General features: G+C 46.8%; 1 protein-coding gene across 2 annotated transcripts in view; it reads left to right on the top strand.

Moving 5' to 3' along the window:
* Positions 1 to 24,021, top strand: part of DPYSL3 (dihydropyrimidinase like 3) — a 112,983-nt gene that overhangs the window by 70,747 nt on the left and 18,215 nt on the right. For both annotated transcript variants that reach the window (XM_045894817.2, XM_045894823.3), the window contains exons 2-6: positions 9,505 to 9,593; positions 14,341 to 14,525; positions 17,404 to 17,568; positions 19,599 to 19,660; positions 20,567 to 20,647. In XM_045894817.2, coding sequence (XP_045750773.1) covers positions 9,505 to 9,593; positions 14,341 to 14,525; positions 17,404 to 17,568; positions 19,599 to 19,660; positions 20,567 to 20,647 — 582 coding nt within the window. The remainder of the gene's footprint in view (positions 1 to 9,504; positions 9,594 to 14,340; positions 14,526 to 17,403; positions 17,569 to 19,598; positions 19,661 to 20,566; positions 20,648 to 24,021) is intronic.

Below are 24,021 nucleotides of genomic sequence, written 5' to 3'. Positions count from 1 at the left end.
AGCACTGATCATTTTATGTCGATAGTTGGATGCTTTCTCTGGACTTCATGTTGCTATTTGTGTTCATAGCTTACTTTTCCTACACGCTCCGAACCTACATCTTCACAGGCAATAGTCACACAAGTGTGTGTTTCAGAAATGAATTATTAAGCCCATTTATCCCTAGAATCAAGGCCTGGGTTGAAATTTCACGCACTCCTTCCTGATGGAGTAGGCATTCGGCTTTTGCACAGGCTGTTGAGCTAAAGGGACATGGGATCGTGTTTGAACAAAGCTGGACCCCAGTTTTCCGGTCCACCTGTAGGCAGAGCACTTTCACCCGTAGCTGTGTAGATTTGAGGCTTGAAAAGGAAAAAACACAACAAACAAAAACAAAAAGGTCATAAACCAAACACAAAACTTTCACCTAAAGTCACACCAAAGATGGCCATGAATTAGTTATTTAAAGCATTGACTGTTCTTTAGTCTGTATTCTGCTTTACATTCTGGTCCTGAGCAACACATTTTATATATCATAGTAATACCTGCCTCACATTTGTCCTGTGATTTGGATTTGCCTCGAATCGTCTTCCTGGGGTAGGGCAGCAGCGATAGCCATATGCCTACCGCTCACAGAGTTTCCCAACTGTCCCACCCTGCCTGACAGTTGATTCTCACATTATGATCTGTACTTTATAGATACAGAAGCAGGCCTTTTTTTTTTTTTTAATTTTATTATGTTATATTAGTCACCATACAGTACATCATTGGTTTTTGATGTGGTGTTCCATGATCCACTGTTTGTGTATAACACCCAGTGCTCCATGCAGTACGTGCCCTCCTTAATACCCATCACTGGGCTAACCCATCCCCCCGTCCCCCTCCCCTCTAAAACCCTCAGTTTGTTTCTCTGAGTCCATAGTCTCTCATGGTTCATCTCTCCCTCCAATCCCCCCCCCCATTTTTCCCTTCCTTCTCCTAATGTCCTCCATGCTATTCCTTATGTTCCACAAATAAGTGAAACCATATGATAATTGACTTTCTCTGCTTGACTTATTTCACTTAGCATAATCTCCTCCAGTCCCATCCACGTTGATGTAAAAGTTGGGTATTCATCCTTTTTTTTTTTTTTTTTAAAGATTTATTTATTTATTATTTATTTGAGACAGAGAGAATGAGAGACAGAGAGCATGAGAGGGAGGAGGGTCAGAGGGAGAAGCAGACTCCCTGCCAAGCAGGGAGCCCGATGCAGGACTTGATCCCGGGACTCCAGGATCACGACCTGAGCCGAAGGCAGTCGCTTAACCAACTGAGCCACCCAGGCGCCCGGGTATTCATCCTTTCTATTCATCCTTTTATGGCTGAGTAATATTCCATTGTATATATGGACCACATCTTCTTTATTCATTCATCTGTTGAAGGGCATCTTGGCTCTTTCCACAGTTTGGCTATTGCAGACATTGCAGAAGCAGGCCTTCTTAGAGAACTAAAGCCAAGAAAGCTGAGGATTAGTCGAACTCCACTCAGCCAAGGAAGCTGAGGCTCAGAGATGGATCAAGTCCCCTGCCCAACACCACGCCAGACTTAGCAGAGATGCAAATGCAGATCTGGCTTCCACATGCCCTTGGTCTCTCCCTAAACTCTAGCATGGCTGGTTTCCATCCCGGACAGCAACCTCTCCATCTTTCCGTCCCAGAGTCCAGCTAAAGATGTGCTAGTTTCTTCTTTTCTCCAAATCTGGCGCTTCCTGTTTTCTGAGAAGGCATGTATGTTCCCACGCCCCTTGTCCCCACTCTGCCTCTTTCTCTCATCCCCCCCCAACCTTCTGACACAGGGATCCTTCATGAGCCCCGGTAATCTCCTTGTGGCTCTGCTTTGGGCCCTGCTCTCACTTCTGACAAGCCTGTGTGGACCCACATTGGCCCATGTTGGCCCACGGTGGTCCCTGATGAAGAGCTGGGGTGGGGTTCCTACATGAGATCATTTTAGGTTGTTCTGTAAGAGGACATTAAATAACACTGAATCCCACAGTGAGATCTTGTGTCCCCTTTCTAATTCTTTTTCTAACCAGCTGAATATTTCAAGGAAAAAGGCTCAGCATAGTGCTCATCTCTATTGGACACCTCCCTGACACTTGGTAACTTCGTTTTTTTAACAAAGGTAGCAGATCCAAGCTCCTCCTTTAAAACCCTTTTGAAGGCGCAGAATGTCGCCAAAATGCAGTGATGTTTTTAAAGTATTCATTCCAGGTTGGCTGTCTATTTTTGTAAGAGATACTTAAAAAATTTATAGGAGTAAGACAGTGTTTACTTGGAAAATACATTTATGTAAGTATAATACTATGCAAATGACAGTACAGTTTCTACCAGGTTATGTCAACTGTCATGAAAATTGTGCACACGTGTCTGACCTTCCTGCTTGCGACTGGAATGGCTTTGTGACTCCTCCTGACCACCCCCCCCGCCCCGTCCTCTCGTTCCTACCCTGGTTATCCACTTGTGCTGACGCGTGTCTGGAACCCTGCTGAAGATTGAGAGACCGTTATCAGGGGGCTAGGATTAAGATGCCATCCACAGTTCATCCCCCACTCCATTCTGATCCAGGGCAGGCTACATACCTTGTCTGGCCCTCTGATAATCACATCTTTAAAATGGTTAACATGGTTCTGGGGAGGGAAGAATGCACATAGCTGGCTTTGATGTTCTAGTTCGGAAGACTGAATGTCTACCCTGCTCGGGTCAATACTGCTCGTGGCTACTGTTTTCCTCTGTGTTAGCACCTCTTTCCTACTTTTTCTGCCATGTGTTCTGCCCCTGCAGGGCCAAACTAAACATAATAAAGAAAGCGAAAATGGTGCTTCCCATTGTTAGAATTCTGCTTAGTGGGCTCTATTTTGAAGGCTGTGTCCCAGATTAACCTCCCTCTAGCACACCTCATCTTAAGTATGTCTGTATGATGAGAGAAACATGTTTTTAGGTTTGGAAACTGCGCTCAGTTTCAGTAGAGACTCAGAGCCAAGAAACTGCCTTGCTCTTCAAGATGTCTCTCTTCTCCCAGATCTTTGTCTTTCTGCCTGTCTCAATGGCCTGTTTGCCGTTGAGGGTCCTAGAAACAAATCCGTACATGGCACAGGGAGAGTGGGTTTGGGGCCAGGCTTAAGACCTTGCCTCCCACTCTCCATTCCTGCTGTAAGAGAGCAAGTGGATTGTTATCTCCTCTGCCAGAGGAACAAAGACCTGGAGGGGCCATGGGACTTGCCCTCTCTGGGGTGGGTTTAAAAGGAGAAGTCTTGGCTGAGCTTGGCTGCTGGTGGCAGGAGCTGAGAACAGTTGCTGACGGTGGAGTGCGGCCTGGCGTCTCTGGCAGTCCCCTTATGACAAGGTCTGTTATATTTGGATTAATAAAGTGCTAGTCCAGTTTTTCCTGAGTATTTTTGAGCGGAAAGCTTTACACTGGCAGCTCTAATAAAGGTGGTAGCTCACATGTCTTCAGCATTTATACAGTGCTGAACAGAGTTCAGCCCTTTCCATACAGTATCCCCATAATCCTCACCAGCACCCTCAGAGAAGGGTAGTATTGTCCCCTATGAGGTTACTGAAGCCTGGAGAAGGCAGAGTTACTTGTCCAGGCATAGGTAGCCTTTGATTCCTTAGTATAAGCTCAAGTCTGTGTGTCTCACCCGAAGCTGCATACTTAACAGCAGAGCCAGGATGGGAACTCTACGCCTTGGAGCCTACTCAGTACCTTTTCCTGCATACTATGTTGGGTCAACTGGACTATCTTAGAAAGCCCTTTCTCTCTCTTCTTTAAATGATGCTGCTTTGGGGGAAGAAAACCAGCAAGATTTCACCCGTGTTCTCTATCCATCCTAATGTATTCTTCAGAGTGGGAATGTTTTTAGGGAGCTAAATCTAATTACCCAGATGGGAATTTATTTTAAATAACCACCTGCGCCTTCATCTGGACTTTAAAAGGATCTTGAGTCCCCACTGAGGGTCAGAGTCTGTGCTTTGTGATTTGAACGCAGGTAACAAGATATTTGATTTTGGAAGACATTCTTCATTTTACATCCTCCTTTTCTGTTCCTGGGATTATAGTTTTTATTCTGAGCTGCTGGGATGTCGGCAGAGTATAGAACAGATGTGTCTTAAGTACTGTTCTCAGGCTGACTTTATTCCCTGGGAAGAAGTCCACAGAGGGCTCCGGTTTCTCTGGGAGCCATATTCTCATTACCTCAGATAGACAGAAGTGGTGATTTAAGTTCTTTTAAGTTGAAGACTAGATGAGGAAAACTAAAATGGGAACCCACGTCTCCAGTAGGCTTGAGTTCAAGATTTTGTTCTTCCATTCTCTGTTCTACTTTGAATCTAGCCTTTCTCTCTTTTTCTTTCCTTCTTTCTCTCTTTCTTTCAGCTCCACACCCAGTGTGAAGCCCAATGCGGGGCTCGAACTCATGACCCCGAGATCAAGAGTCAGATGCTTAACCAACTGAGCCACCCAGGTGCCCTGAATCCAGCCATTCTTAACCACATCCCTCCTTACAGAGTTTCTTTTCTCCTCCTCCTTCTCCCCCTTCCTTCCTCTTTCCCTCGCTCTCTCTCTCTCTCCTCCCTTCTTTTTCTTTCTGTCTCTTCTCTCCCTTTTTCTGATATAAACTCCACATTTTTTATGGTTGATTTTTCTAATCATTACTATACATTAGTGAGGGTAAAAAGATTGGACGTTGTCAGACTTGAAGGGCTGGTGCTACCCTGGATTGTAAGTTAGGCCCCTTTATAAGCAGGCCATAAGGGGCAGGCTTAATACACTGCTTTTATAAGTCGTGTCTTCAAAGTTATTGGATTCCTTAAGTTACCTGCCACAGAGAACTGGTCATCAGTTTGAGCCCTGTAACAGTCAGATTTAGTAGCAAACAGTAAAGAGAGCCCTGTCAGAAAGAGCCCTTTGTCGTAAGGCTTAAGGATCAGTGGTTCACTGGCCTCAGGTGGAAATCTGTCCAGTGCCCAGAGGTAGGAGACCTGGATTCGCTTCCAACTGGAACTAATCAGCTCTGTCGCTTGGAGAAAGTCGCTCACCTTTGTGCGGATCTCCGCATTTGGAAAATGGGATCAGTCTCTCTCCAATATACTCAATTTAAGGCTTTTAAAAATATTTTAAAGTGCTGTAAATAATTTGAATGGAATCAATATAACTAATATTTAGGAGTGTTTACTGTGTGTTGGTTATTTGATATGTGCGTGCGTGCACACACACACATACCCATGCACACACGCTTTCCCCCCCTCATTTATTCCTGGCAGCCACACTGTGAAGTGAGCTAGGTATTATTATCCACTCTGAGCTCATAAAAACTGAAGTTCTGGGGGGTTAAATCCTAACTCAAGATCACACACCTTGTTAAGTGGTCCACCTGATTCTCTCAGCCATGGGAGAAGTCAGCTGGACCCAGCTTGGCCTGCTGGAATGCCTGGCACCTCACTGGCCTCCAAGACCTCACCATACTCAGCCCTTGGCAGCAGAGTAGGACCCAAGGCAGTCAGAGTCCTTGGTTATTTTAGGCTCTGAATAGCTTTATTTGGGGTTCCAGATGATCCCAGTGTGCTCTAGAGATACCATCATTCTTTGTATATATCATCACGTGAGAAACCTTGCTAGATGTCCGGACTAGACCATTTCACCTCTTTGGGCATCAGCTCATGGATTCTGGACACCGTCAGCGGCTGGGAATGGAAAGTGAAGAGCCCTGCAGGGACCCATTCACCAGTCCTTTCTAACATCATGGAGGATGACTTTCAATCATAGATGGCAGATCTCTTTGTCTTGTGGGTTTTCAAGCCTAGCGTGTGTTCCTCTATAGGGCTTGTCTGTGAACTCACAGGCAAGCATATTTTGTAACCAGTAACATTTGGTTTTATGTAACCTGGGGGTGGTCAGTAGTTCTGCTGTTCTTCAAGGCCAAACCCCAGGCTTGCCTTTCAGACTTTCCTGTGTCTGATGAGTTTGCCTAGGCTACCCTTTGTAGTGGATCCCACATGCATGGAAGGAGTTAAAATTAATGAAGTAGTTTTACAAACCCCCTTTTTTTAAATGAAGATTTTATTTATTTATTTATTTGAGAGAGAATGAGATATAGAGAGAGAGCATGAGAGGGGGAAAGGTCAGAGGGAGAAGCAGACTCCCTGCTGAGCAGGGAGCCCGATGCGGGACTTGATCCTGGGACTCCAGGATCACGACCTGAGCCGAAGGCAGTCGCTCAACCAACTGAGCCACCCAGGTGCCCCTACAAACCCCTTTAATAAAAGGTAGGGGACAAGCTGGGGACCTCCAGGGACAGCATTTGTTCAAGCTCTATGAATTGAGGTTTGGATATCTCTGGTCTGCATGACGAAAAGAAATAATATGAATACTATAGCTGTCCATAGAGCAAGAGTCTTGTTACTCCTATCTCTGAAACTTACACCAGGCCTGTAATTCATCTCTGTGCTCTATCTATTTAGATTCCTGACTATTGAGCCAGAGAAGGTGTATTTAATTAGCATTTGAAGAGTTTCCAATGATGCCATCTCAATGATGTCAATTCCACTTGGCTCACCTCTTAGTACGTACCATGGGCCTGAGATAGTTTTTGCCCCTCTGCTGATATTTGATGCTTGTTGAAGGAGGTAATGATCACAGCAGTTGTTCCCTAGGCTAGATGTTCCCTAGGCAGGAGGGTGGTCATATTTCATACCTGGGCTCACTACAGGCAGTAGCTGGCCCCTTTCCACGAAGCTGTTTTACTTCAGTTCTTTGCTAGGAAGATAAAGAACATCAGAAGAGCACTGAGCTATTAGAGGGAAACTGTATAGTTACCAGGACTATTATTATGAAGCTTCTGCTGCCTCCCTAGACACAGAACTGTGCCTGGGACACACAGAACCCTGGTCTCTGGTTCTGGTCTCTTCCTTGGTGCTGGGCTGGCTGATGGCTGCATGAGAGCCATTTGTGGAGTTTATGAAGTACAATTTGGTGGCCTAGAGCTGGGCCTGGGAATCCATAGTCTCCTAATGTGCACCCTAGTTTGGGAAGCACAGCCCTGGGATTGCCTCATATAATTTTGCAATTACTGTTAAAACAGTAGTCCAGTTTTCTGGCCACATCACATAGTTTTGTGACTCAGATGGCCCTTCCATCACAATGACATGATACAGCGTCCTGTGTCCCACCCTTCACCCATCTGTTTTACCAATATTTAACAGCTGTCTAGGATGGGCTCCAGGAATGAAGGTAAAAAAGATCAAAAGATACATGGTCCCAAGACCAAAGGAATCTTTGCTCTAGTCAGGAGACAGTGGAACAGAAAACCAGCTATTCTAGAACAATAGAGTTGTTTGAACTAAATTGCAAGGAGAGCAGGTGGAATTTGCTGGCAAGTCAGGTAACGCATCCTACAGGAGAAACCCTTCGACTGGAGGCTTGACAAAGGAGAGGGTGGTCGTCAGAAGCCACATGAACATGGGAGAGGGCAGAGGGAACTTTGTTGCAAAGGCTTAGTGGCCACAGAGCCTGCTACATGACAATAACCACATGTTTCTTACTTTGCCATGGTATGAAACACGAGGCCATACATGATGGAAATGAGGACGGGCCTACGGACTAATGCCAGATCGGGAGGGGCTTGTGGATCATGTGTGGTGGGACTTCGCGGTTGATGTCATTCACGCATCTTCCTTGCAGCATATATGGGGGTTTTCCTGGGTGCCTTATTGATCTGTATCTCGTTCAGAGCCTCTCCCCTGACAGTATGGCGTGATGAAATCTCCTAGTCTCATGTAATCCCTGGGAAGTGGGAGGAACTAAGTGGCACTTTGTTGTATCCCATATGGATGCCTAGCCTCAATTCTCAGTTTCTGGCCTTGTTCACACCCTTTTATTTCCGAAGCCACAAGTCAGCCTGTTTGTGGGCTTCCTCCCCCATTAAACTGATGTCCTTTTTGAAAGCCAGTTGCCTGCCTTGCCACCTTCATCTCTGCAAGAGATCTATGTGATCTTCCCCGCAAAGGCCTCTTTCTGCCTCTGAACAAGCCCACTCCCCTATAGTTTGTGACACTTGATACAGTTTTACGTTGTTTTATTTGTTTTGGGTTGACTTTCTTTTTTCTTGATTGCCAAGTATCCCCTTTTGGTTTCATGAAAGCAGTGGCATGGTATGACTCATTCACAACTGGATCCTCTCTATGTATTTAGTTATACATATTAAATAATTACTTGCTGGATGAGTGGATAGATGAACAATGGATGGATGGATGGACGGATGGATGGATGGATGGGTGAGCAGATGGAGTTGAAGTCTGTAATTTGAATTCTTAACAAAATGCAACTTACCATTCTCTTCTCAAGCTGTACCACTCAGCCAGGCTCCTTTCTGGATTTCCCTTCTCCCTCAGGAACCAGCAAAGCGGCATCTACCCTTCATGCTACAGTCCAAACTGCATTCATTCTTTTAATGAAATCTGTGATATTGGAAGCTGACTCTGATTGGTTCCTCTCTTGAAATATATGAACTATATGTTTATATTTTCTTTTTTAAAGATTTTATTTATTTGAGAGAGTGAGCATGAGAGAGTGAGCATGAGTGGGGGGGAATGGCAGAGGGAGAGGGAGAAGCAGACCCCCCACTAGTGGGAAACCCGACACTGGGATTGATCCCAGGACCCCAGGATCATGACCTGAGCTGAAGGGAGATGCTTAACTGACTGAGCCTCCCAGGCGCCCCTGTATTTTCTTAATAACCTTGGAGTGTATGTGCATTGTTTCCAGTTGGATCACTTATCCAAAGTTCATCTAAGCTATAATTTTTTTAAAAGACTTCAATTATAAGAAAGGCAAATTTTTTTTCATAATAAAGGCAACAAACACATTTCAGAAAATGTTAGTTTAATGAAGCAAATATGAATCCTGCATAATTTCTCTACCCTGGGTTAAATACTATAGAATACTATAGCTATTTTGTCTTTTTTCCATTCACTGCTTTTCCCACACATTCTACAACCTTGTGTGCACATGTTCATACATGTGTAAATATCCTGAATTTTAAACATAACGTGATCCTCACATCATTATAAAGACTTTCAGAGGCTGTTTCATTGTATGATCCCAAGTTCCATTTTTGAGAATCACTGTTGAGCCCCAACGGGGTGCTAGGCACTGAGGTATATATTATATACCCCTTTAAATATTTACTGCTTACTGAGCCAGGAAAGATAATACAAAGAGTGTCTTCCCTCAAGTAGTGATGTTTCTGAGTGGCTATGGTAGGTTGTAGAGCAAGATGTGAAACTGTAGAATAATCTGAATTCAGGGCAAACGTGAAAGACTGGATCCCCAATATACCCAGTTCAAACACTAGTGCATTGAGCACACAGATGTATTAAGTAAATGTGTTCCTCCTAGACCTCTAGAACAGTGAGCTGGGAAAACCTTGGCAGACCACTCTTCTCTGAATTCCTAGCTGTGAGAATGACTTATGTTTGCATTCTTTTCTAGAGTGACCGTCTTCTTATCAAGGGCGGTAGAATTGTCAACGATGATCAGTCCTTTTATGCTGATATTTACATGGAAGATGGCTTAATAAAGTAAGTATGTAGAACTTTATTTTTTTTTTTAAAGATTTTATTTATTGATTTGACAGAGACACAGCGAGAGAGGGAACACAAGCAGGGGGAGTGGGAGAGGGAGAAGTAGGCTTCCCGCCGAGTGGGGAGCCTGATGCAGGGCTCCATCCCAGGACCCTGGAATCATGACCTGAGCCGAAGGCAGACGCTTAACGACTGAGCCACCGAGGCACCCCTAGAACCTTATTTTTATCTTTTTGTACTTCCTTTCTTCATTAGAGGCTCAGAAAGAAGCTTGCTTCTTTTTTGCTTCCTAGACCTTTGATTCTTTGTGTTTCATTTCTTCTTCTCCTTAAAAATGAGTCTTTATTTTTTTTAAAGATTTATTTGAGAGAGAGAAAGAGAGAGTGCACAGGGGGAGGGGCTGAGGAAGAGGGAGAGATCCTCAAACAGACTCCCTGCTAAGCATGAAGCCCGATGTGAGGCTTCATCTCAGGACCCTGAGATCATGACCTAAGCTGAAACCAAGAGTTGGACGCTCGACTGACTGAGCCACCCAGGTGCCCCAAAGTGAATCTTTATTTTAACCCTTCATTCTGGATGCACATAATCCCTTAAAATGGGAGCTAGCCTTAATTTATATGAGTCTTGTGAATGAAGTGAGAAATCTGAATTCAATCAACCAAATGATGCTGCAGGCCCCTTGGTGCAAACTATATTGATGGGCACTCTATGCATCTTAGAGAAGTGGAAGATGTGACTGTTGTCCTTGAGTTTATTGAAAAAATGTGCACAAAATGACAGCACCCTAAAAATATAAGGCCTTGTGCAGTTGGTGTCAAAGGAGTTCAAGTGAAGATAAATGCACAGAAAGGAGAAATCCCTTCAGAAGGTAGTGTGGGGCTGGAGAGGGCATTTGAATTGAGCCTTGGCTTAGGTAGAACCTAGGTGGGCCGAGCACAGATGGGACATGCATCTCAGACAAGATTTTCAAATAGATACTTCAGGGATGTACACTTACCTTACAAAATGATTTGTTATTGGGTGCCCGTAAGCGGTGCAGCCGCATTCCCTTTTTGTGCAGGTTCCCTACATAGTAACCCGTGAAAGAGGATTTGGTCTACACATAGCCTTTCATCACAGAGAGCCAAATATGCCCCCACGTTGAAAAGATATTGCGTAAGATCGGTGTATCCAATCCATCTTATTAGCCATCCCTGACCTTGTTCAGTTTGTGTTTACATTATCTAAACTCATTGGCTAGTGTGAGATTCTGGCCATAGTGGATCTCTTCGTTATCTTTGAAGACTTGGCTTAGATAGAACTTTCTGTAGGTGGCTATTCCTTGTCAGCCCCCAAATCTAGGCTGGTTTCCCTTCTATGAGCCTTCAAAACCCCTTGTGCTTTTCTCAGTCACAGCGGTTCTGACACTGTTGGGCACTCTGAAGGCAAGCACCGTGTCCTGTTCATCTCCATATCTGAGCACTTAACCCAGTACTTAGCACGGAGAGACTTTTACAAGAGCTACCTTTTAGTGACATTGTAGCATGTGCCGGGCACTGTTAAATGTTTTACATGCCTCATTTCCTTTAATCTGCCGGCAATTCCAGGAAGCAAGTACTATTACTACCTTTTTCTCAGATGAGGAGAAAGAGGAACACAGGGAGGAAGTAACTTGCTAACGATCAACATATTAATCAAGTACATTGAATGAATGAATGAGTGAATGAATAAATAAACATGCATGAATGAAGATACTCTTGTTTAGTCGCCTTACCTACATAAACACTTTTTCTTTTTTTTTTTTTTAAGGTTTTATTTATTTATTTGACAGAAAGAGAGAGCGAGAGAGGGAACACAAGCAGGGGGAGTGGGAGAGGGAGAAGCAGGCTTCCCGCCGAGCAGGGAGCCCGATGTGGGACTCGATTCCAGGACCCTGGGATCATGACCTGAGCCTAAGGCAGACGCTTAACGACTGAGCCACCCAGGCGTCCCCATAAACACTTTTTCATATTAGAAATAGGAAAAATGGAAACAGTAGGCAAGCTAACCAGTGTGAAACAAGAATTTCTTCAAAAGATAAGCCCCAAATGATCTTATATTTTTCTCTTACTAAGAAATTATTGTATATCGTCAGCTCTCTTTGGAGATAGCAAGTTCCCTCATTTAGAGATTTTCAGAGATGGAAAAAAAAAGTAGTACCTAGTAGTCCTTCCTCATTTCAGAGCTCATCACGGGCATCACTAATTGATCACGGCACTTCTCACAGTTGAGCCTTAAATACAGGCTCAGAATCCATCTTCACACAGTGAGTCAGGCATCTACTTCCAGAGATGCCGTCTCTATTAGAATAGAGGAGAAGGCTGCTTGCCAGGGATGTCATAGAAGGGATGTAACCATCAGATGTGTGTGGTGGTGGTGGAGGGAAGAGTGGATTAACAGGATCTTCATCCAATTCTGACATTTTCTGTACCTTTAGAAACATTCTGAAATCACAGAGCATAAAAACAGAAATAATTCCCTCCAGTTGTTACATGGCTATTTGTTTATCTGTGAAGGTTTATGGAGTGTCTGCTGTTTGGAAGGTGGTTGTCTAAGGCCCGGGACCCATGCTTTGTCACATGCTATGGTGACTGTCATTGGGACCCACATCTTCCCTCAGGACCTTACAGTCTTTTAAGGGGACTGAGACATCTGTATTTATGCAAAGGGCATAACATTACCGGATATTATCTGTAACAAGGGTTAAAGTAAGAGTAGATGAGATTCAGGGGGAAGGAGTGTGCTATGTGGGATTAGCATGGTTATTAATTACCATAGCTGATGCTTACTGCATTTTCCTGTGCCTAGCAGGGTTCTGTGGGCTTAACACATACTAACACTTAATCTACATGACAGATCTATGGAGGAAGCATTTTTATTACATTTTACAGAGGAAGGAATTAAGACACAGTGAGGTTAAGCAACTTGGCTAAGGTCGTAAAGCTAGTAACTAGCAGAGCCAGGATTGTGAACCCACACAGTCTGCATCCAGGGCAGATCTCTACTCTTAATTATTAGACCTGGCTGTCAGTTGGGATTTGACCAAGGAGGGGAGATGGAAGCCAAGCCTTCAAGGATTCACGTGACCTTAAGTGGCTCCGTGGAGAAAAAGTGGGAAGGCGTTTCTGTTTCAGACATGGTATTCCACTCGTTTTCAAAACTGGCGGACACACACAAGAAGACACACACACGGGCTGGGTAACTAACTCTTTTTATTTATTTATTTATTTATTTAAAAAAAAATTTTTTTTTTTTAAAGATTTTATTTATTTATTTGAGAGAGAGAGAATGAGAGACAGAGAGCATGAGAAGGAGGAAGGTCAGAGGGAGAAGCAGACCCCCCGCCGAGCAGGGAGCCCGATGCGGGACTCGATCCCGGGACTCCAGGATCATGACCTGAGCCGAAGGCAGTCGCTTAACCGACTGAGCCACCCAGGCGCCTTGGGTAACTAACTCTTCATGGCCTGGGTTCTCAGTTTGCCTCAGAGGAGGATCAGGGAGGGAGAAAAATGGGAACATAGTGGCCTGTATCTGGACTCTAATGGAAGTATAATCAGAGGCTGCATTTTTTCCGCAGCGTGTTTTGAATTGTGGTGGCTCTGGAATGGCCCAGTGGGGCTGTGGTGAAGTTGAACTTTTTGAGATGTCAGGAATACTTTATTTTAGTGGCAGAACTTAGATTTTGGAAGGCCGGTGGTGGACTTCTTACTGTCCCGACAGGGAGTCTGTCTGGGCTGGCTGTGAACAAGAGGGGAACGTGTTCATGCTGCTGGTAGTGGGGTACCGCTCTCCCCAATGTAGGATGTGTATAATAGTAATGTCAAGGCTTGTGAATCGTAAGTCTCCCCAGAATTAACTGGCCATTTAAACCAAGGGTGTGAAGTCACCTATAAACCAAGGAACATCAGGCAGTCTGTAAGGTAACATTTGGCCAGGAGTAGTTGTCTCTGTCACTTGACTGGTGTAGGTAGTGTGTCTCTGGAGTACTCGTCAGCTTCCTCCCCACCCGAATCCCCTTTCTTCCTCCCGGGGATGCGCTGAAGCTTCCTGGGCGAAGGTGTGTCTGGTAGAGGGTGTCTGCACCACCTTCCTTGGCTTGATGCTTCTGCTGAGACGTCCACAGCTGGGCGTCTGCGTCTTCGGCTTCCTCCTTTGAATCTGCCTTTGGCTGTGATTGACAGATAAGTTATCAGGGAAGGGTGGAATTGGGAGTGAAGACTGACGTACAGAATTACCGCTGCAGATTCCTCTTGTTAGGAAGACAGATGGACTCACTGAAGAGGATAGCTAAGTTCACATACGTATTCTCTAGATGATTCATTACTTCCTTCAGTCTCTCCTAATGGTTCATTATTTTACATTCTCTTAATTCTTTTCCAGATGTTACACTCACCCTTTACTCAGATAAAGAACAAAATGAAAGGGATACCAAAAACACCTATTTTTAAAAAAATATTTCTTACACACCCTATATTGTAGACACTGTCCAGCCCCTGGGGTTGCAGCACTGAGCCAGGACCCACGGTTCCACCAAGCAGCAGCTCAGCTGCTTTTGCGTCTATAAAAGTTGTTTTCTGGGTGTACGCCTGTCTTCATTTGTTTCTGGATTGTTAAGCTTGCAGGTCATTTGCAAAGACCACTCTAAGCATGTCTAAAATCCTTACAATACTATGTTTGTCTTCAAAGTGGCTCTTTTAAATGACCAGTTGCTTCCCTGTCTCACCAGGCAAATTGGAGACAATCTGATTGTCCCTGGAGGAGTGAAGACCATCGAGGCCAATGGGAAGATGGTGATCCCTGGAGGCATCGATGTCCACACTCACTTCCAGATGCCATACAAGGGAATGACCACAGTGGATGACTTCTTCCAAGGGACAAGGGCTGCCTTAGCTGGGGGCACCACCATGATCAGTGAGTTGCCCGACCTTACACGCTCCTGGTCCCAACAAGTGACTGGTTCCATTGATGGCTTAACCCCTGTGCTCTCTGGCAATAGCTTGTACATGCCTCTCGGTTCAGTGTACAGCTCTTCTACCTGATGGGACCTGAGGACAGCAGGTGGTAGTGGGGACCCTGACAGCTCCCTGACATTGCCTAGATGAGATTCACGAGGCTCTCGGCCAGGAAAACAGCTGTCCTCTCTTGTCCCTGAGAGCAGGGGCTGGGTGTGCAGTAGGTGGGGAATCAGCAATCATCTGTGGGCCGGACACCGAGAAAAGTGTGGAGATGGGCCATACGTTATTTAGCACTTACAGCTCGGGCCTGAGGCAGGAGGGGGCAGAGAGCACAGGCAGAGCAGTGTGAATGGGGTTCAGTGTCCCCGAGAGGGGAAGGTAGTGGGGACCTGCCCTGCTTGAAACTCGTGGGCTTCGGTGGCATTGACTGGTACCTGGTCTGCTCTGTCTCTTGACCAATTCCTATCTGAAGATGAGGCAAGCGGTGGGGGTGGTTTCCTTTGTTTTTTGTTTCTGTTTTCTTTCTTTCTTTTTTTTTCTTTCTGGGGACTATTGCAATTCCAGAGAAACCTAGGGAGTTGCGTGCCATTGGATTACGGAACAGATAGCATTCCAAGGCAGTCCTTCCTGTCCCAAAGGAATCCCAAGGAATTGGGTCCCATCCCAGTCCTGGGATTAAGCTTGGTCAGCAAGAACACTGTTTATTTTACCACTGTACGCACCCATCCAAGAACACAGAACAGCCTGAGCTGTGGAGTTGCTCCTTGTTTTTTGCCTCCTTTTGATGGGAGCACTAGCAAGGTTGAGCTCCAGCAAGTTGGGTGTGGAAGCGCAGGAAAATTGCATCAAGGCTGTAAAAGGTGCAATTCAGGGAGACCAAAGCTTTTCTCCAGCCAGAGGGAGGAAGCCAGCTGATTTCTCAGCGGCTGCCTGCCCACAGAAGCCCTGGTGTAGGTCCAGACGTCCGTGATGCGGCTCCTTGCGTCTGCTTTCTGATAAGCACACGTGGGCTGCCTGCGGTAGGAGGCCGAGGAAGTGAGTGATCTTGGTTTGGCTCTCTGCTTTCCGGGTAGGGAGTTGGACCTGTTCAGTGTCCGGGGAGTGTGTGTTGTGCTTGGTCCTCTAGGTTAGGGAAGGAGCTAGAGGGAAGGCAGAGTTGCAGGTGACGAGAGAAAACCATACCAAGAAACCCAAAGCTGTACATGTCCTTCGTAGATAATTTAAGACCCTGGATATGCAGCAAGAGAAGGAAACCCAGAAAGCCCACATCCCTGTTACAGTTTGGCTATAGTTTCCTTCTTATGAAGCAGAAACAGGATCGTAATAGATGTACTGTGTCTTAGTGGTGTTTTAGTGTATCATTTCACTAAATAATCTAGGCATGGATGTCTTTCCATTCATTCTTTTTTTTTTTTAAAAGATTTTATTTATTTATTTGACAGAGAGAGACACAGCGAGAGAGGGAACACAAGCAGGGGGAGTGGGAGAGGGAGAAGAGGCAGAGCGGGGAGCCCGATGTGGGGCTTAAACCCAGGACCCTGGGACCATGACCTGAGCCGAAGGCAGACGCTTAACGACTGAGCCACCCAGGCGCTCCTCCATTCATTTATTTTCATTCCACTATAGCATTTAAAATGGGTGCCTAATAATCCATCTTATGAAGGTTTATTTATTATTTAGCCAAACTTCTCTATTGTTAAAGATTTTGATGGTTTCCAGTTTTTCACTTAAGTAAACATATAAATAATGTTTGCGGTGGCAAACATCTTCAGCACCCACATTTTGCAAACAGCGTGTTTATTTCCTTGGGAATAATTCTTAGGCACAGGAATAATCATCGAGTTAAGGTATGAAAAATATCAAGATTTTTGATGTGTATTTCAAAATCGTTCGTAGGAACGTTGTACCAATTTGCACTTCCCCTCAGCCGCCCAAGGGAGCTATGGGAGTGGTACTATTGTCTTATCCTCCCCAAACGTCAATGTCATTCTATTGAACAGTGCTACCCACGGTTGCAGGTACTGCAGGAGTAGATTGGGCCTCAAAAGAAAACATATTCTTTTTTTTTTTTTTAAGATTTTATTTATTTATTCTAGGGGGAGGAGCAGAGGGAGAGGGACAGCCAGACTCAGAGCTGAGCCCACTGCGGGGCTCCCATCTCAGGACCCCAAGATCATGACCTGAGCCGAAAGCAAGAGTCGGACGCTTAACCGACTGAGCCACCCGGGCGCCCCAAGTAAAAATATTCTTGACAAAAAGTTGACATGGAAATAAGATCTGTGGGCTGAGCATCAGGTTCGTGACACTGGCTCTTTGCTGTGGCAGTAAGCACAAGGATGTCACTGTCCTGTTACCTGACATCACTTTAATTCCCCTCTTTCCACCTTAAAAGGGAGTCCGACTTGCTTCACTAGCAGTGACTTCCCATAATACTGGTAATAATGGCACAGAGTAGGCACTCATTGACATTACTGAGCACTTACTATGTGCCAGGCATCAGGTGAGATACTTTTCATGCATTTTGCCATTTAATCATACAACAAAATTAGAAGGAAGGGACTATGACATTCCACCCTCTACCCCACTGAGCGCCGATTTCAAGGATGAGCAAACTGGGGTTTAGAGAAGGTAGTAGTTTGTCCAAGTGCAACAGGGGTAAGTGACAGGTAAGTGATCAGCGATCTGGAAACGGCCAGGGAACACTTTCTAAGGTGAATTCCATGCTCAGGACATAGAGGCTTTGCAACCTTAGCTAAGCGAGCCGGAGCAGGCCTGTTCAGAGGGGAACAGAGGCGTTGTCAGTGACTTACCCATCTGGGGCCTCTGTCATTCAGTTGACCACGTGGTGCCTGAGCCCGAGGCCAGCCTGACAGAGGCTTATGAGAAGTGGCGAGAGTGGGCAGATGGGAAGAGCTGTTGCGACTACGCCTTGCATGTGGACATCACCCACTGGAACGACAGCATCAAGCAGGAGGTGCAGAACCTCATCAAGGACAAAGGTGAGCCCCCGTGTGCCCTCCTGCCTTCTCCTGGCTCGGAGCCCGGAGCCTCGCGCGTGAGTGCTAGGTGAGGGGTACCGCTGCGTTCCAGGCACTTGGTGTATGCCATCTCACTCCTTACAGGATCCACATGATAGGGGTGATTATCCTCAGTTCGCAGATGGAGAGCCTGAGGCTCAGAATAAGTGGCCCAGGATCACAGAGCTAGTTAGCAGAAAATGTACCCAAAATCTGGGCTCTTCACCTCAGGCAACACTGCCCATTTGGCAGAGGAAGAAACTGAGGCCAAGAGAGGTTAGCATCTTATGGAAGGTCATACCGCTATGAAATATGAGTTCGGAATTTTTAACCTTTATAACTTGCGCTCCAAAGATCAAACCATTACGGTTCTCAAACAGTGGCATCCTCAGAAAAGGCTACTGCATTTGTGGGAACGAAGATGTGTTCGTACTCAGGCTAGGAGCTTAGGACATGGAAATGTGGGTGTCCTCTCAGTGAATACATGATTTAGGTTTCCCTGGTCGTCTTAGATTCTTCTGTTCTCTGCTTCCTTCTCCCTTCTGATCATTAGATATTTCACGTACACGCAGTACCCCCCATACACACACAGACACACGGTGTGCTCGGCATCATAACTTGGCCTGGGGGATTTAGGGAAGCATAAGGTGTGGTCTCTGCTGAGCATCCAAGGCAAGAGGAAGCAGACCAGTGAAGAGCAACAGGATAAATGCCACAGGGTGCAGAATATTGTTGTAATAGTAATAGCATTATACTAATTTCATTACAATCACGGTACTAATACTAACATAATAACATGCATTGTTATAATACTAACTTGATAGTACTATTCTCAGTGAGCTGCCTGGATGCAGATGCTGGAGTACAGTGGAAAAGAGTGAGCTCTGGGTGGCAGGGGAGAGTCTGGGCTCCCAGACGATGAGTTTTCCGTTCCCTGTCCCTCCTCACCTGACGAGCTCTGCCCAGACATTCCCGATCCAGGATATGAAATTATAACCCCATCCTTTCTTGTGATTCCTTTCACACTGCGCATCTCAACTGGGGTAGAAAATGGAAGGGCTTTAACACCCACTTGCCTTCCAAAGGGCCCAGGTCATTCTGTAGATGACGCAGAGGCTTATGGGAAGGGTAATGTTGGGAAAAGCTGGCCCGAGCTGAACCACTCTGGGTAGGGAAGTTCTCACATTACAACCCACTTTTGGCCTGGAACACTGTGGGCTGAGATGGCCCTAATGGTTGGAGACCAAAATTATCCTCCTTTCCTCAAAATGACTCTCTGTTCCCCAGCCCTACCTATTTATATAAATTACTACATTAATAGTCTGTTTGGGGGTGAAAAATTAAATAGCTCTTTCCCTATAGCCCTTACAGCTTAGATATTTAAGCACACGGTGCACCTTGACTTCTGCCCCTTAGCTCCGTTAGTTCCCCGAGGATATGGTCTCCGTCCTAGATGCAGCTCCCCTCCCTGCCCCCAGCACAGGCTCTAGTGTGCAGTAGGCATTCCTTAAGTGGCGAAATAAACCCATCCCGGAGCTCCATTAATGAAACTCAAATATGGTGGCAGGTCTGGTGCTGAGACTTTGGTATCTGTTGTCTCATTTAACGTTTCCAACTGCCTTAGGAAGCAGGCTCTTGTCATTTTTCCATTTTACAGGTGAGGACACCAAGAGGTGCGGTATTCCAAGCTCGCTGAACTAGTATGTGTTGCTGCCCCCGATTCTCGGTGGTGCATACTGCCTCGAGCAACGGCCAAGCTTACTGAGCCTCTGGGCTGGGGAATGGGGGCGGGGGGGGCAAGACAGAGGTGCAGCAGAGCCCATTCTGCTGTGACGCCACGTAGGCACGGCTGCTTTTGCACGTGAGGAGAGGACGGAGAATGGGAAGCATCTGCTTTATATTGGACAAGCGCCTGTAATGCACTTGGACCCCATGGGCGACGGGAGCAAAGGAAGGAGAGCGGTCATGCTAATGTTGTCGTCTTCCTGTTTTCCCTCCCTTCCCTCTTGCAGGGGTTAACTCCTTCATGGTTTACATGGCCTATAAGGATTTGTATCAAGTGTCCAACACAGAGGTAACAAGCCATTGCTGGGTGGTTTGGGGTATCTGGACGGGTTTCCTGTTGTTGCCGATGACCTTGGCTCTTAGAGCATGAGTCACAGTGGTCGCTGTGGGAGGCTGCTAGACCAGAGTGCTTCTTAAAGCCCTCGCAGTCCATGCCACATTTTAAATAGGGTAGCAGGCAGGGTGCCCATGGCAAGGCAGACCAGCAGCTAGAATTTCCACTGGCGGCAGCTTTCTCAAAAGGCCAAGAGGAGAGGCATGCCCGAATCTCCGTCTCTCACACAAGCCCTAAACCCCGCATGAGCTCAGTGGAAGTACGAGGTGCTCTGCCTCGCAGGATTAAGGAGGGCCCCCTGCTGTTTGGGGTAGTAGCTTGCCTGTGACTCTCCCCGAGACAGTCTCATGGCTTGTGTCGGTTTCAGATGAACCTCACGTTGTCAGAGGAAGTGCAGGGAGTGAATTCCCATCCCTCCTGGTTGGGAGGTGGGGGGAGATCTACCTTGAAGGGTTAGGGGATAGGGGAGCCAGCTGTCCTTTGAGCTTCTGGCCAGGTGGCAGCAGCTCTCAGGAGCACTGGTTGAGAAGGACTGTGAAGGTCTGTCCCAGCAAAACAGGATCTAATACCATTAAAAACGTGTGCGCGAGGCAGAATAGAAGCCTCGATAGCACTTTGTTGTACATTTGCCCTGTCCACGGAGGAGACACGACGTGTTCTTTATAGAGACAGTCTCCTAGAGTTCCTGTGGACTCGCACTCTTTGGTCGTGCGTGCTTTAGTCTGTGTTTCTGCCCTAATCACTGATTTCCTCTGGTTTTCCTCATTTGTTTTATCTGTGGCCCTAGTGATGGACCCCTGTGTGAAGTTGCCAAAAGCCTCCGTGGCTTGTGAAGGTGACGGCGACTCCTTTTTCTTTCAGCTCTACGAGATCTTCACCTGTCTGGGCGAGCTGGGAGCCATTGCGCAGGTTCACGCCGAGAATGGGGATATCATTGCCCAGGTAACACCACGCAGCTCCCCAGGGTGTGCTCTCTGCATGGGCTGGGGTCTCCGGCCCGTCTCTTTCCTTGTTCCTTCAATATTGCGTGAGCTCTTCATGGGCGCAAGGCTCTGTCCCTGTGCTAAAAACAGAGCCTGCCCTAAAGAACGTCCCAGGCTAGGAGGAGGCAGTGAAGGCAAGTGAGGGAGAAAGCTGAGGATGCTGTATAAAGGGGGGCTGTCTGGCCATCCTGGGGGATCAGAACAGGCATCCCAGAAGAAGTTTTCAAATTAGGCCATTTAGTGGGAGAGCATTGCTGATTCTCTTGGAAAAGTAAGCCCAAGCTATGTGACAGTCTTTGTCCTAGAGAAGAACCCTAAGGCAGCGCTTCTCAGAAACCCGATCCAGGACTGCAGAGCTCGGCTTTAGGTAATAAAGAACAGGGGTCTTGTGGGGATCAGACACCCCATTGGTTTCCTAGAAGGTGTACTGAGAAACCCGAGGCAAGAGTGAGGAAAGCGAGGCCCCAAGGCCCAAAGTGATCGTTTATGAGGAAGCAGAAGGCACTCTCTCCATCTCCTGGGTTGCTTAATGGGCTGGATGCACAGATATGTCTTAGCCAGGGTCTTGTTCATCTCAGAAGCATTCAAGATTGGCCTCCACTAGGAGGAGGCTGCTAGAAGAGTGGGAGCTCTCTTGGTCCATTTAATAATATTCACAGCAAAAAACATTATTCATTCTTTCAGAGTATTTCCTAAGCGCTTTGTGCCAGGCATGAGGTTACTGAGGTGAGCCAAAACAGATGCACCCCATAGCTCACTAGTCCTTGGGCTGTGCCTTCGTTTTAGAAGTTGTCCAGGACTTGGTGAATGTGGTCCGCAGGGGTGTGGGAACCATGGGGTCGACCCTTGTCCCAGACCTGTGAGCTTCTAACGGCAGGTACCATGTGGTAAAGGCTTGCTGCTGTGTGCCAGGCTCCGGTACGGACTCTAGTGTATTCTCACTCTTCACCTGGCCCTTCAAAGATGGCTACCATCTGCCCTGTTTTGTAGAGGAGAATATGGGGCCCAGAAGGATGAGGTCACTGGCCCAAGGATCACAGCCAGTAACTGGGAGGAGAAAATCTTAGCTCTGAGGTGGTGTGGCTTCGCCAGAGCTGGTGTCCTGTGCCACCAGTCCCGCGGCAGGCCCCCCCGAGAGAAGCGCGTCCCGCGGCAGGCCCCCCAGAGAGACAGCAGGTCCTGGCAGTGCAGGGCTCCTGCCGTTAGGATTTCAGACTCTGGGTGTTATCTCATCAGCGGAGGAGGTGAGCTAAATGTGTAGTTTCCTCTTACTGACCAAGGAGATTAAATAGGCCCCTGACAGCCTTCTCCCACGTCCCCCACACACTGAGAGATAATGAAATCATTTTCCAAAGAGGGTCCAGTGCTCGTGAGAGGCATCCCCGTGGTGTTAGAGCTGTCACTCATCCTCTTGCTCTGCATTTTCAGCACAGCAACTGGAGGGCCCAGCCCTCCCTCCAGATGCCCTAGAAACCAAACTCCCTGCTACTTCCTCCAAGGCCCTGTGGAGGCAAACGGGCTGCAGTGCTAAGCCCCCTTTCCAGCTTCCTCTCGTGGCTTCTTAGCACCGAACTGTTTCTGGTCCCCGCCCCCCCCACAAACCCCTCTCTTCCCTACCTTGTGAAGGCTCTGTTCTCAGTCAGGGAAAGAATAAGGGCATTCTTCCATTTGAATGAGTTTCTTGTGTGTGCTTATTTTATTCAGATTGAGCCGAAAGATTTTATCCCATTGTCTAAATGAAGGCAGCTGCTGTACCCAGAGTTGATGCAGAAGTCACCAAAGAGCAAGAAGAACGCTCTCTCATGGGTACCAGCCATGGACATTTTCAAAAGTTTCCAGCCGGCAGGACCATCTGAGAGGGTGGCATCTTTAGCCGTTCCTCTAACAGTATTTCTTGAGCACCTACTATGTGCCAAGCCTTGGCGAGGGAAGATGAAAAAGACAGGGTTCCTTTCCTCATGGAGCAAACCAAAATTGTGTCATGCCCTAAACTAAGATGTAATTACAGCAATGGTGCCCACGGCCACCTCATCCTTTTTAACCTTCCAGCTATAGGGACACCATGGGGGCTTTCAGAATGGGACTTCCCAGCGTGAACAGTGTATTAAAATCACCTGCGGAAATTAGGGATTCCTGGGATTCTCCTGGTTCCAGAAATTCTGAGGTAGGAGGTCGGTAGTAAACTTCAGGCACGCGATGTGAACATGCTGGGAAGCCAGGGCTTGAGCTCCCTCCCTCCTGTGCACGGCGCCAGCCCTCTTGTACAAGGTAGACATGAGTGTCAGATGAGACAGAAGAGGCTTTGTAGTTGGACACCTCGACCTTTATGCGACTTCAGGAGGCAACACAGAGCGGAAGCTCTCCAGAGTTCAGAAGAAATCGTGTTCAGTCCAAGATTCGAGAAATGGAACAGTAAGAATGAAAAGTGAAAGTCCTTTGCTGCAAAACTCAGCCTCTGACCTTTTTTCTAATCCTGTTGTAGATGGAGACAGTGATCATTCACTTCTCACAATTGCTTAGAGCGTATGCATCTGTCCTCATACGCCTCTGAAATGATTTATATTATTAAAAACAAAACAAAAAACAAGAACAACAAAAAACAGTTCTTCTTTCGCAGGGAGAAGGACTCCTTTCCTTTCTCCACATCTCATAGTTCCAGAGTGCCACAAGGATTTGTTCAGGTCCCTCTCCCCGGCCCCCCTCTGCAGCGGCCAGGTTCATTGGCACTGGCCTTCGTACTTGGGGAGTGAAGGCCAGCAAAACTGCAGATACGGCCGCTTAGGATTCCTGCCAGTCCCAATTAGCCCACATGTGTGCTCACTGCCCAGCGCCCTGCTCCTTCCGGAAAGCTGGCCACAAGTCTGAAGAATTTCGCCATCAGCTGTGAGGGGTAGGCAGTTCTGTCACAAAACAGCCTAATTAAATAGAATCTGACCACCAGATTACCTGAGTCAGGTAATGCTGTTTGGAGGCATTATTTTGTCTGGTTAAATTCTGAGTCCAGGGCGCCTGGGTGGCTCAGATGGTTAAGCGTCTGCCTTCGTCTCAGGTCATGATCCCAGCGTCCTGGGATCGAGTCCCGCATCGGGCTCCCTGCTCCTTGGGAGCCTGCTTCTCCCTCTGCCTCTCTCTCTCTCTCTCTCTCTCTCTCTGTCTCTCATGAATAAATAAATAAAATCTTTTAAAAAAAAAAAATTCTGAGTCCATTTGTTTCAGCCGTACATTTAAACCACAAGAAAGCCCGAGGGCTTTGTGAAAGCGCGGATTCCTAGAACTTCACCTCTCTATCCTGATTTGGAGAAGGCCAGACAGCCGCACGGCCACAAAAGCAAG

The sequence above is a fragment of the Mirounga angustirostris genome, unplaced genomic scaffold, assembly GCF_029215605.1.
Source record: "Mirounga angustirostris isolate CCGP_5_RB_7025 unplaced genomic scaffold, mMirAng1.0.hap1 SCAF_7, whole genome shotgun sequence".
NCBI classification, from domain to species: Eukaryota; Metazoa; Chordata; class Mammalia; order Carnivora; family Phocidae; genus Mirounga; species Mirounga angustirostris.
Note: the sequence above shows the minus strand (reverse complement) of the source record. Positions and strands in the feature narration are given on the sequence as shown.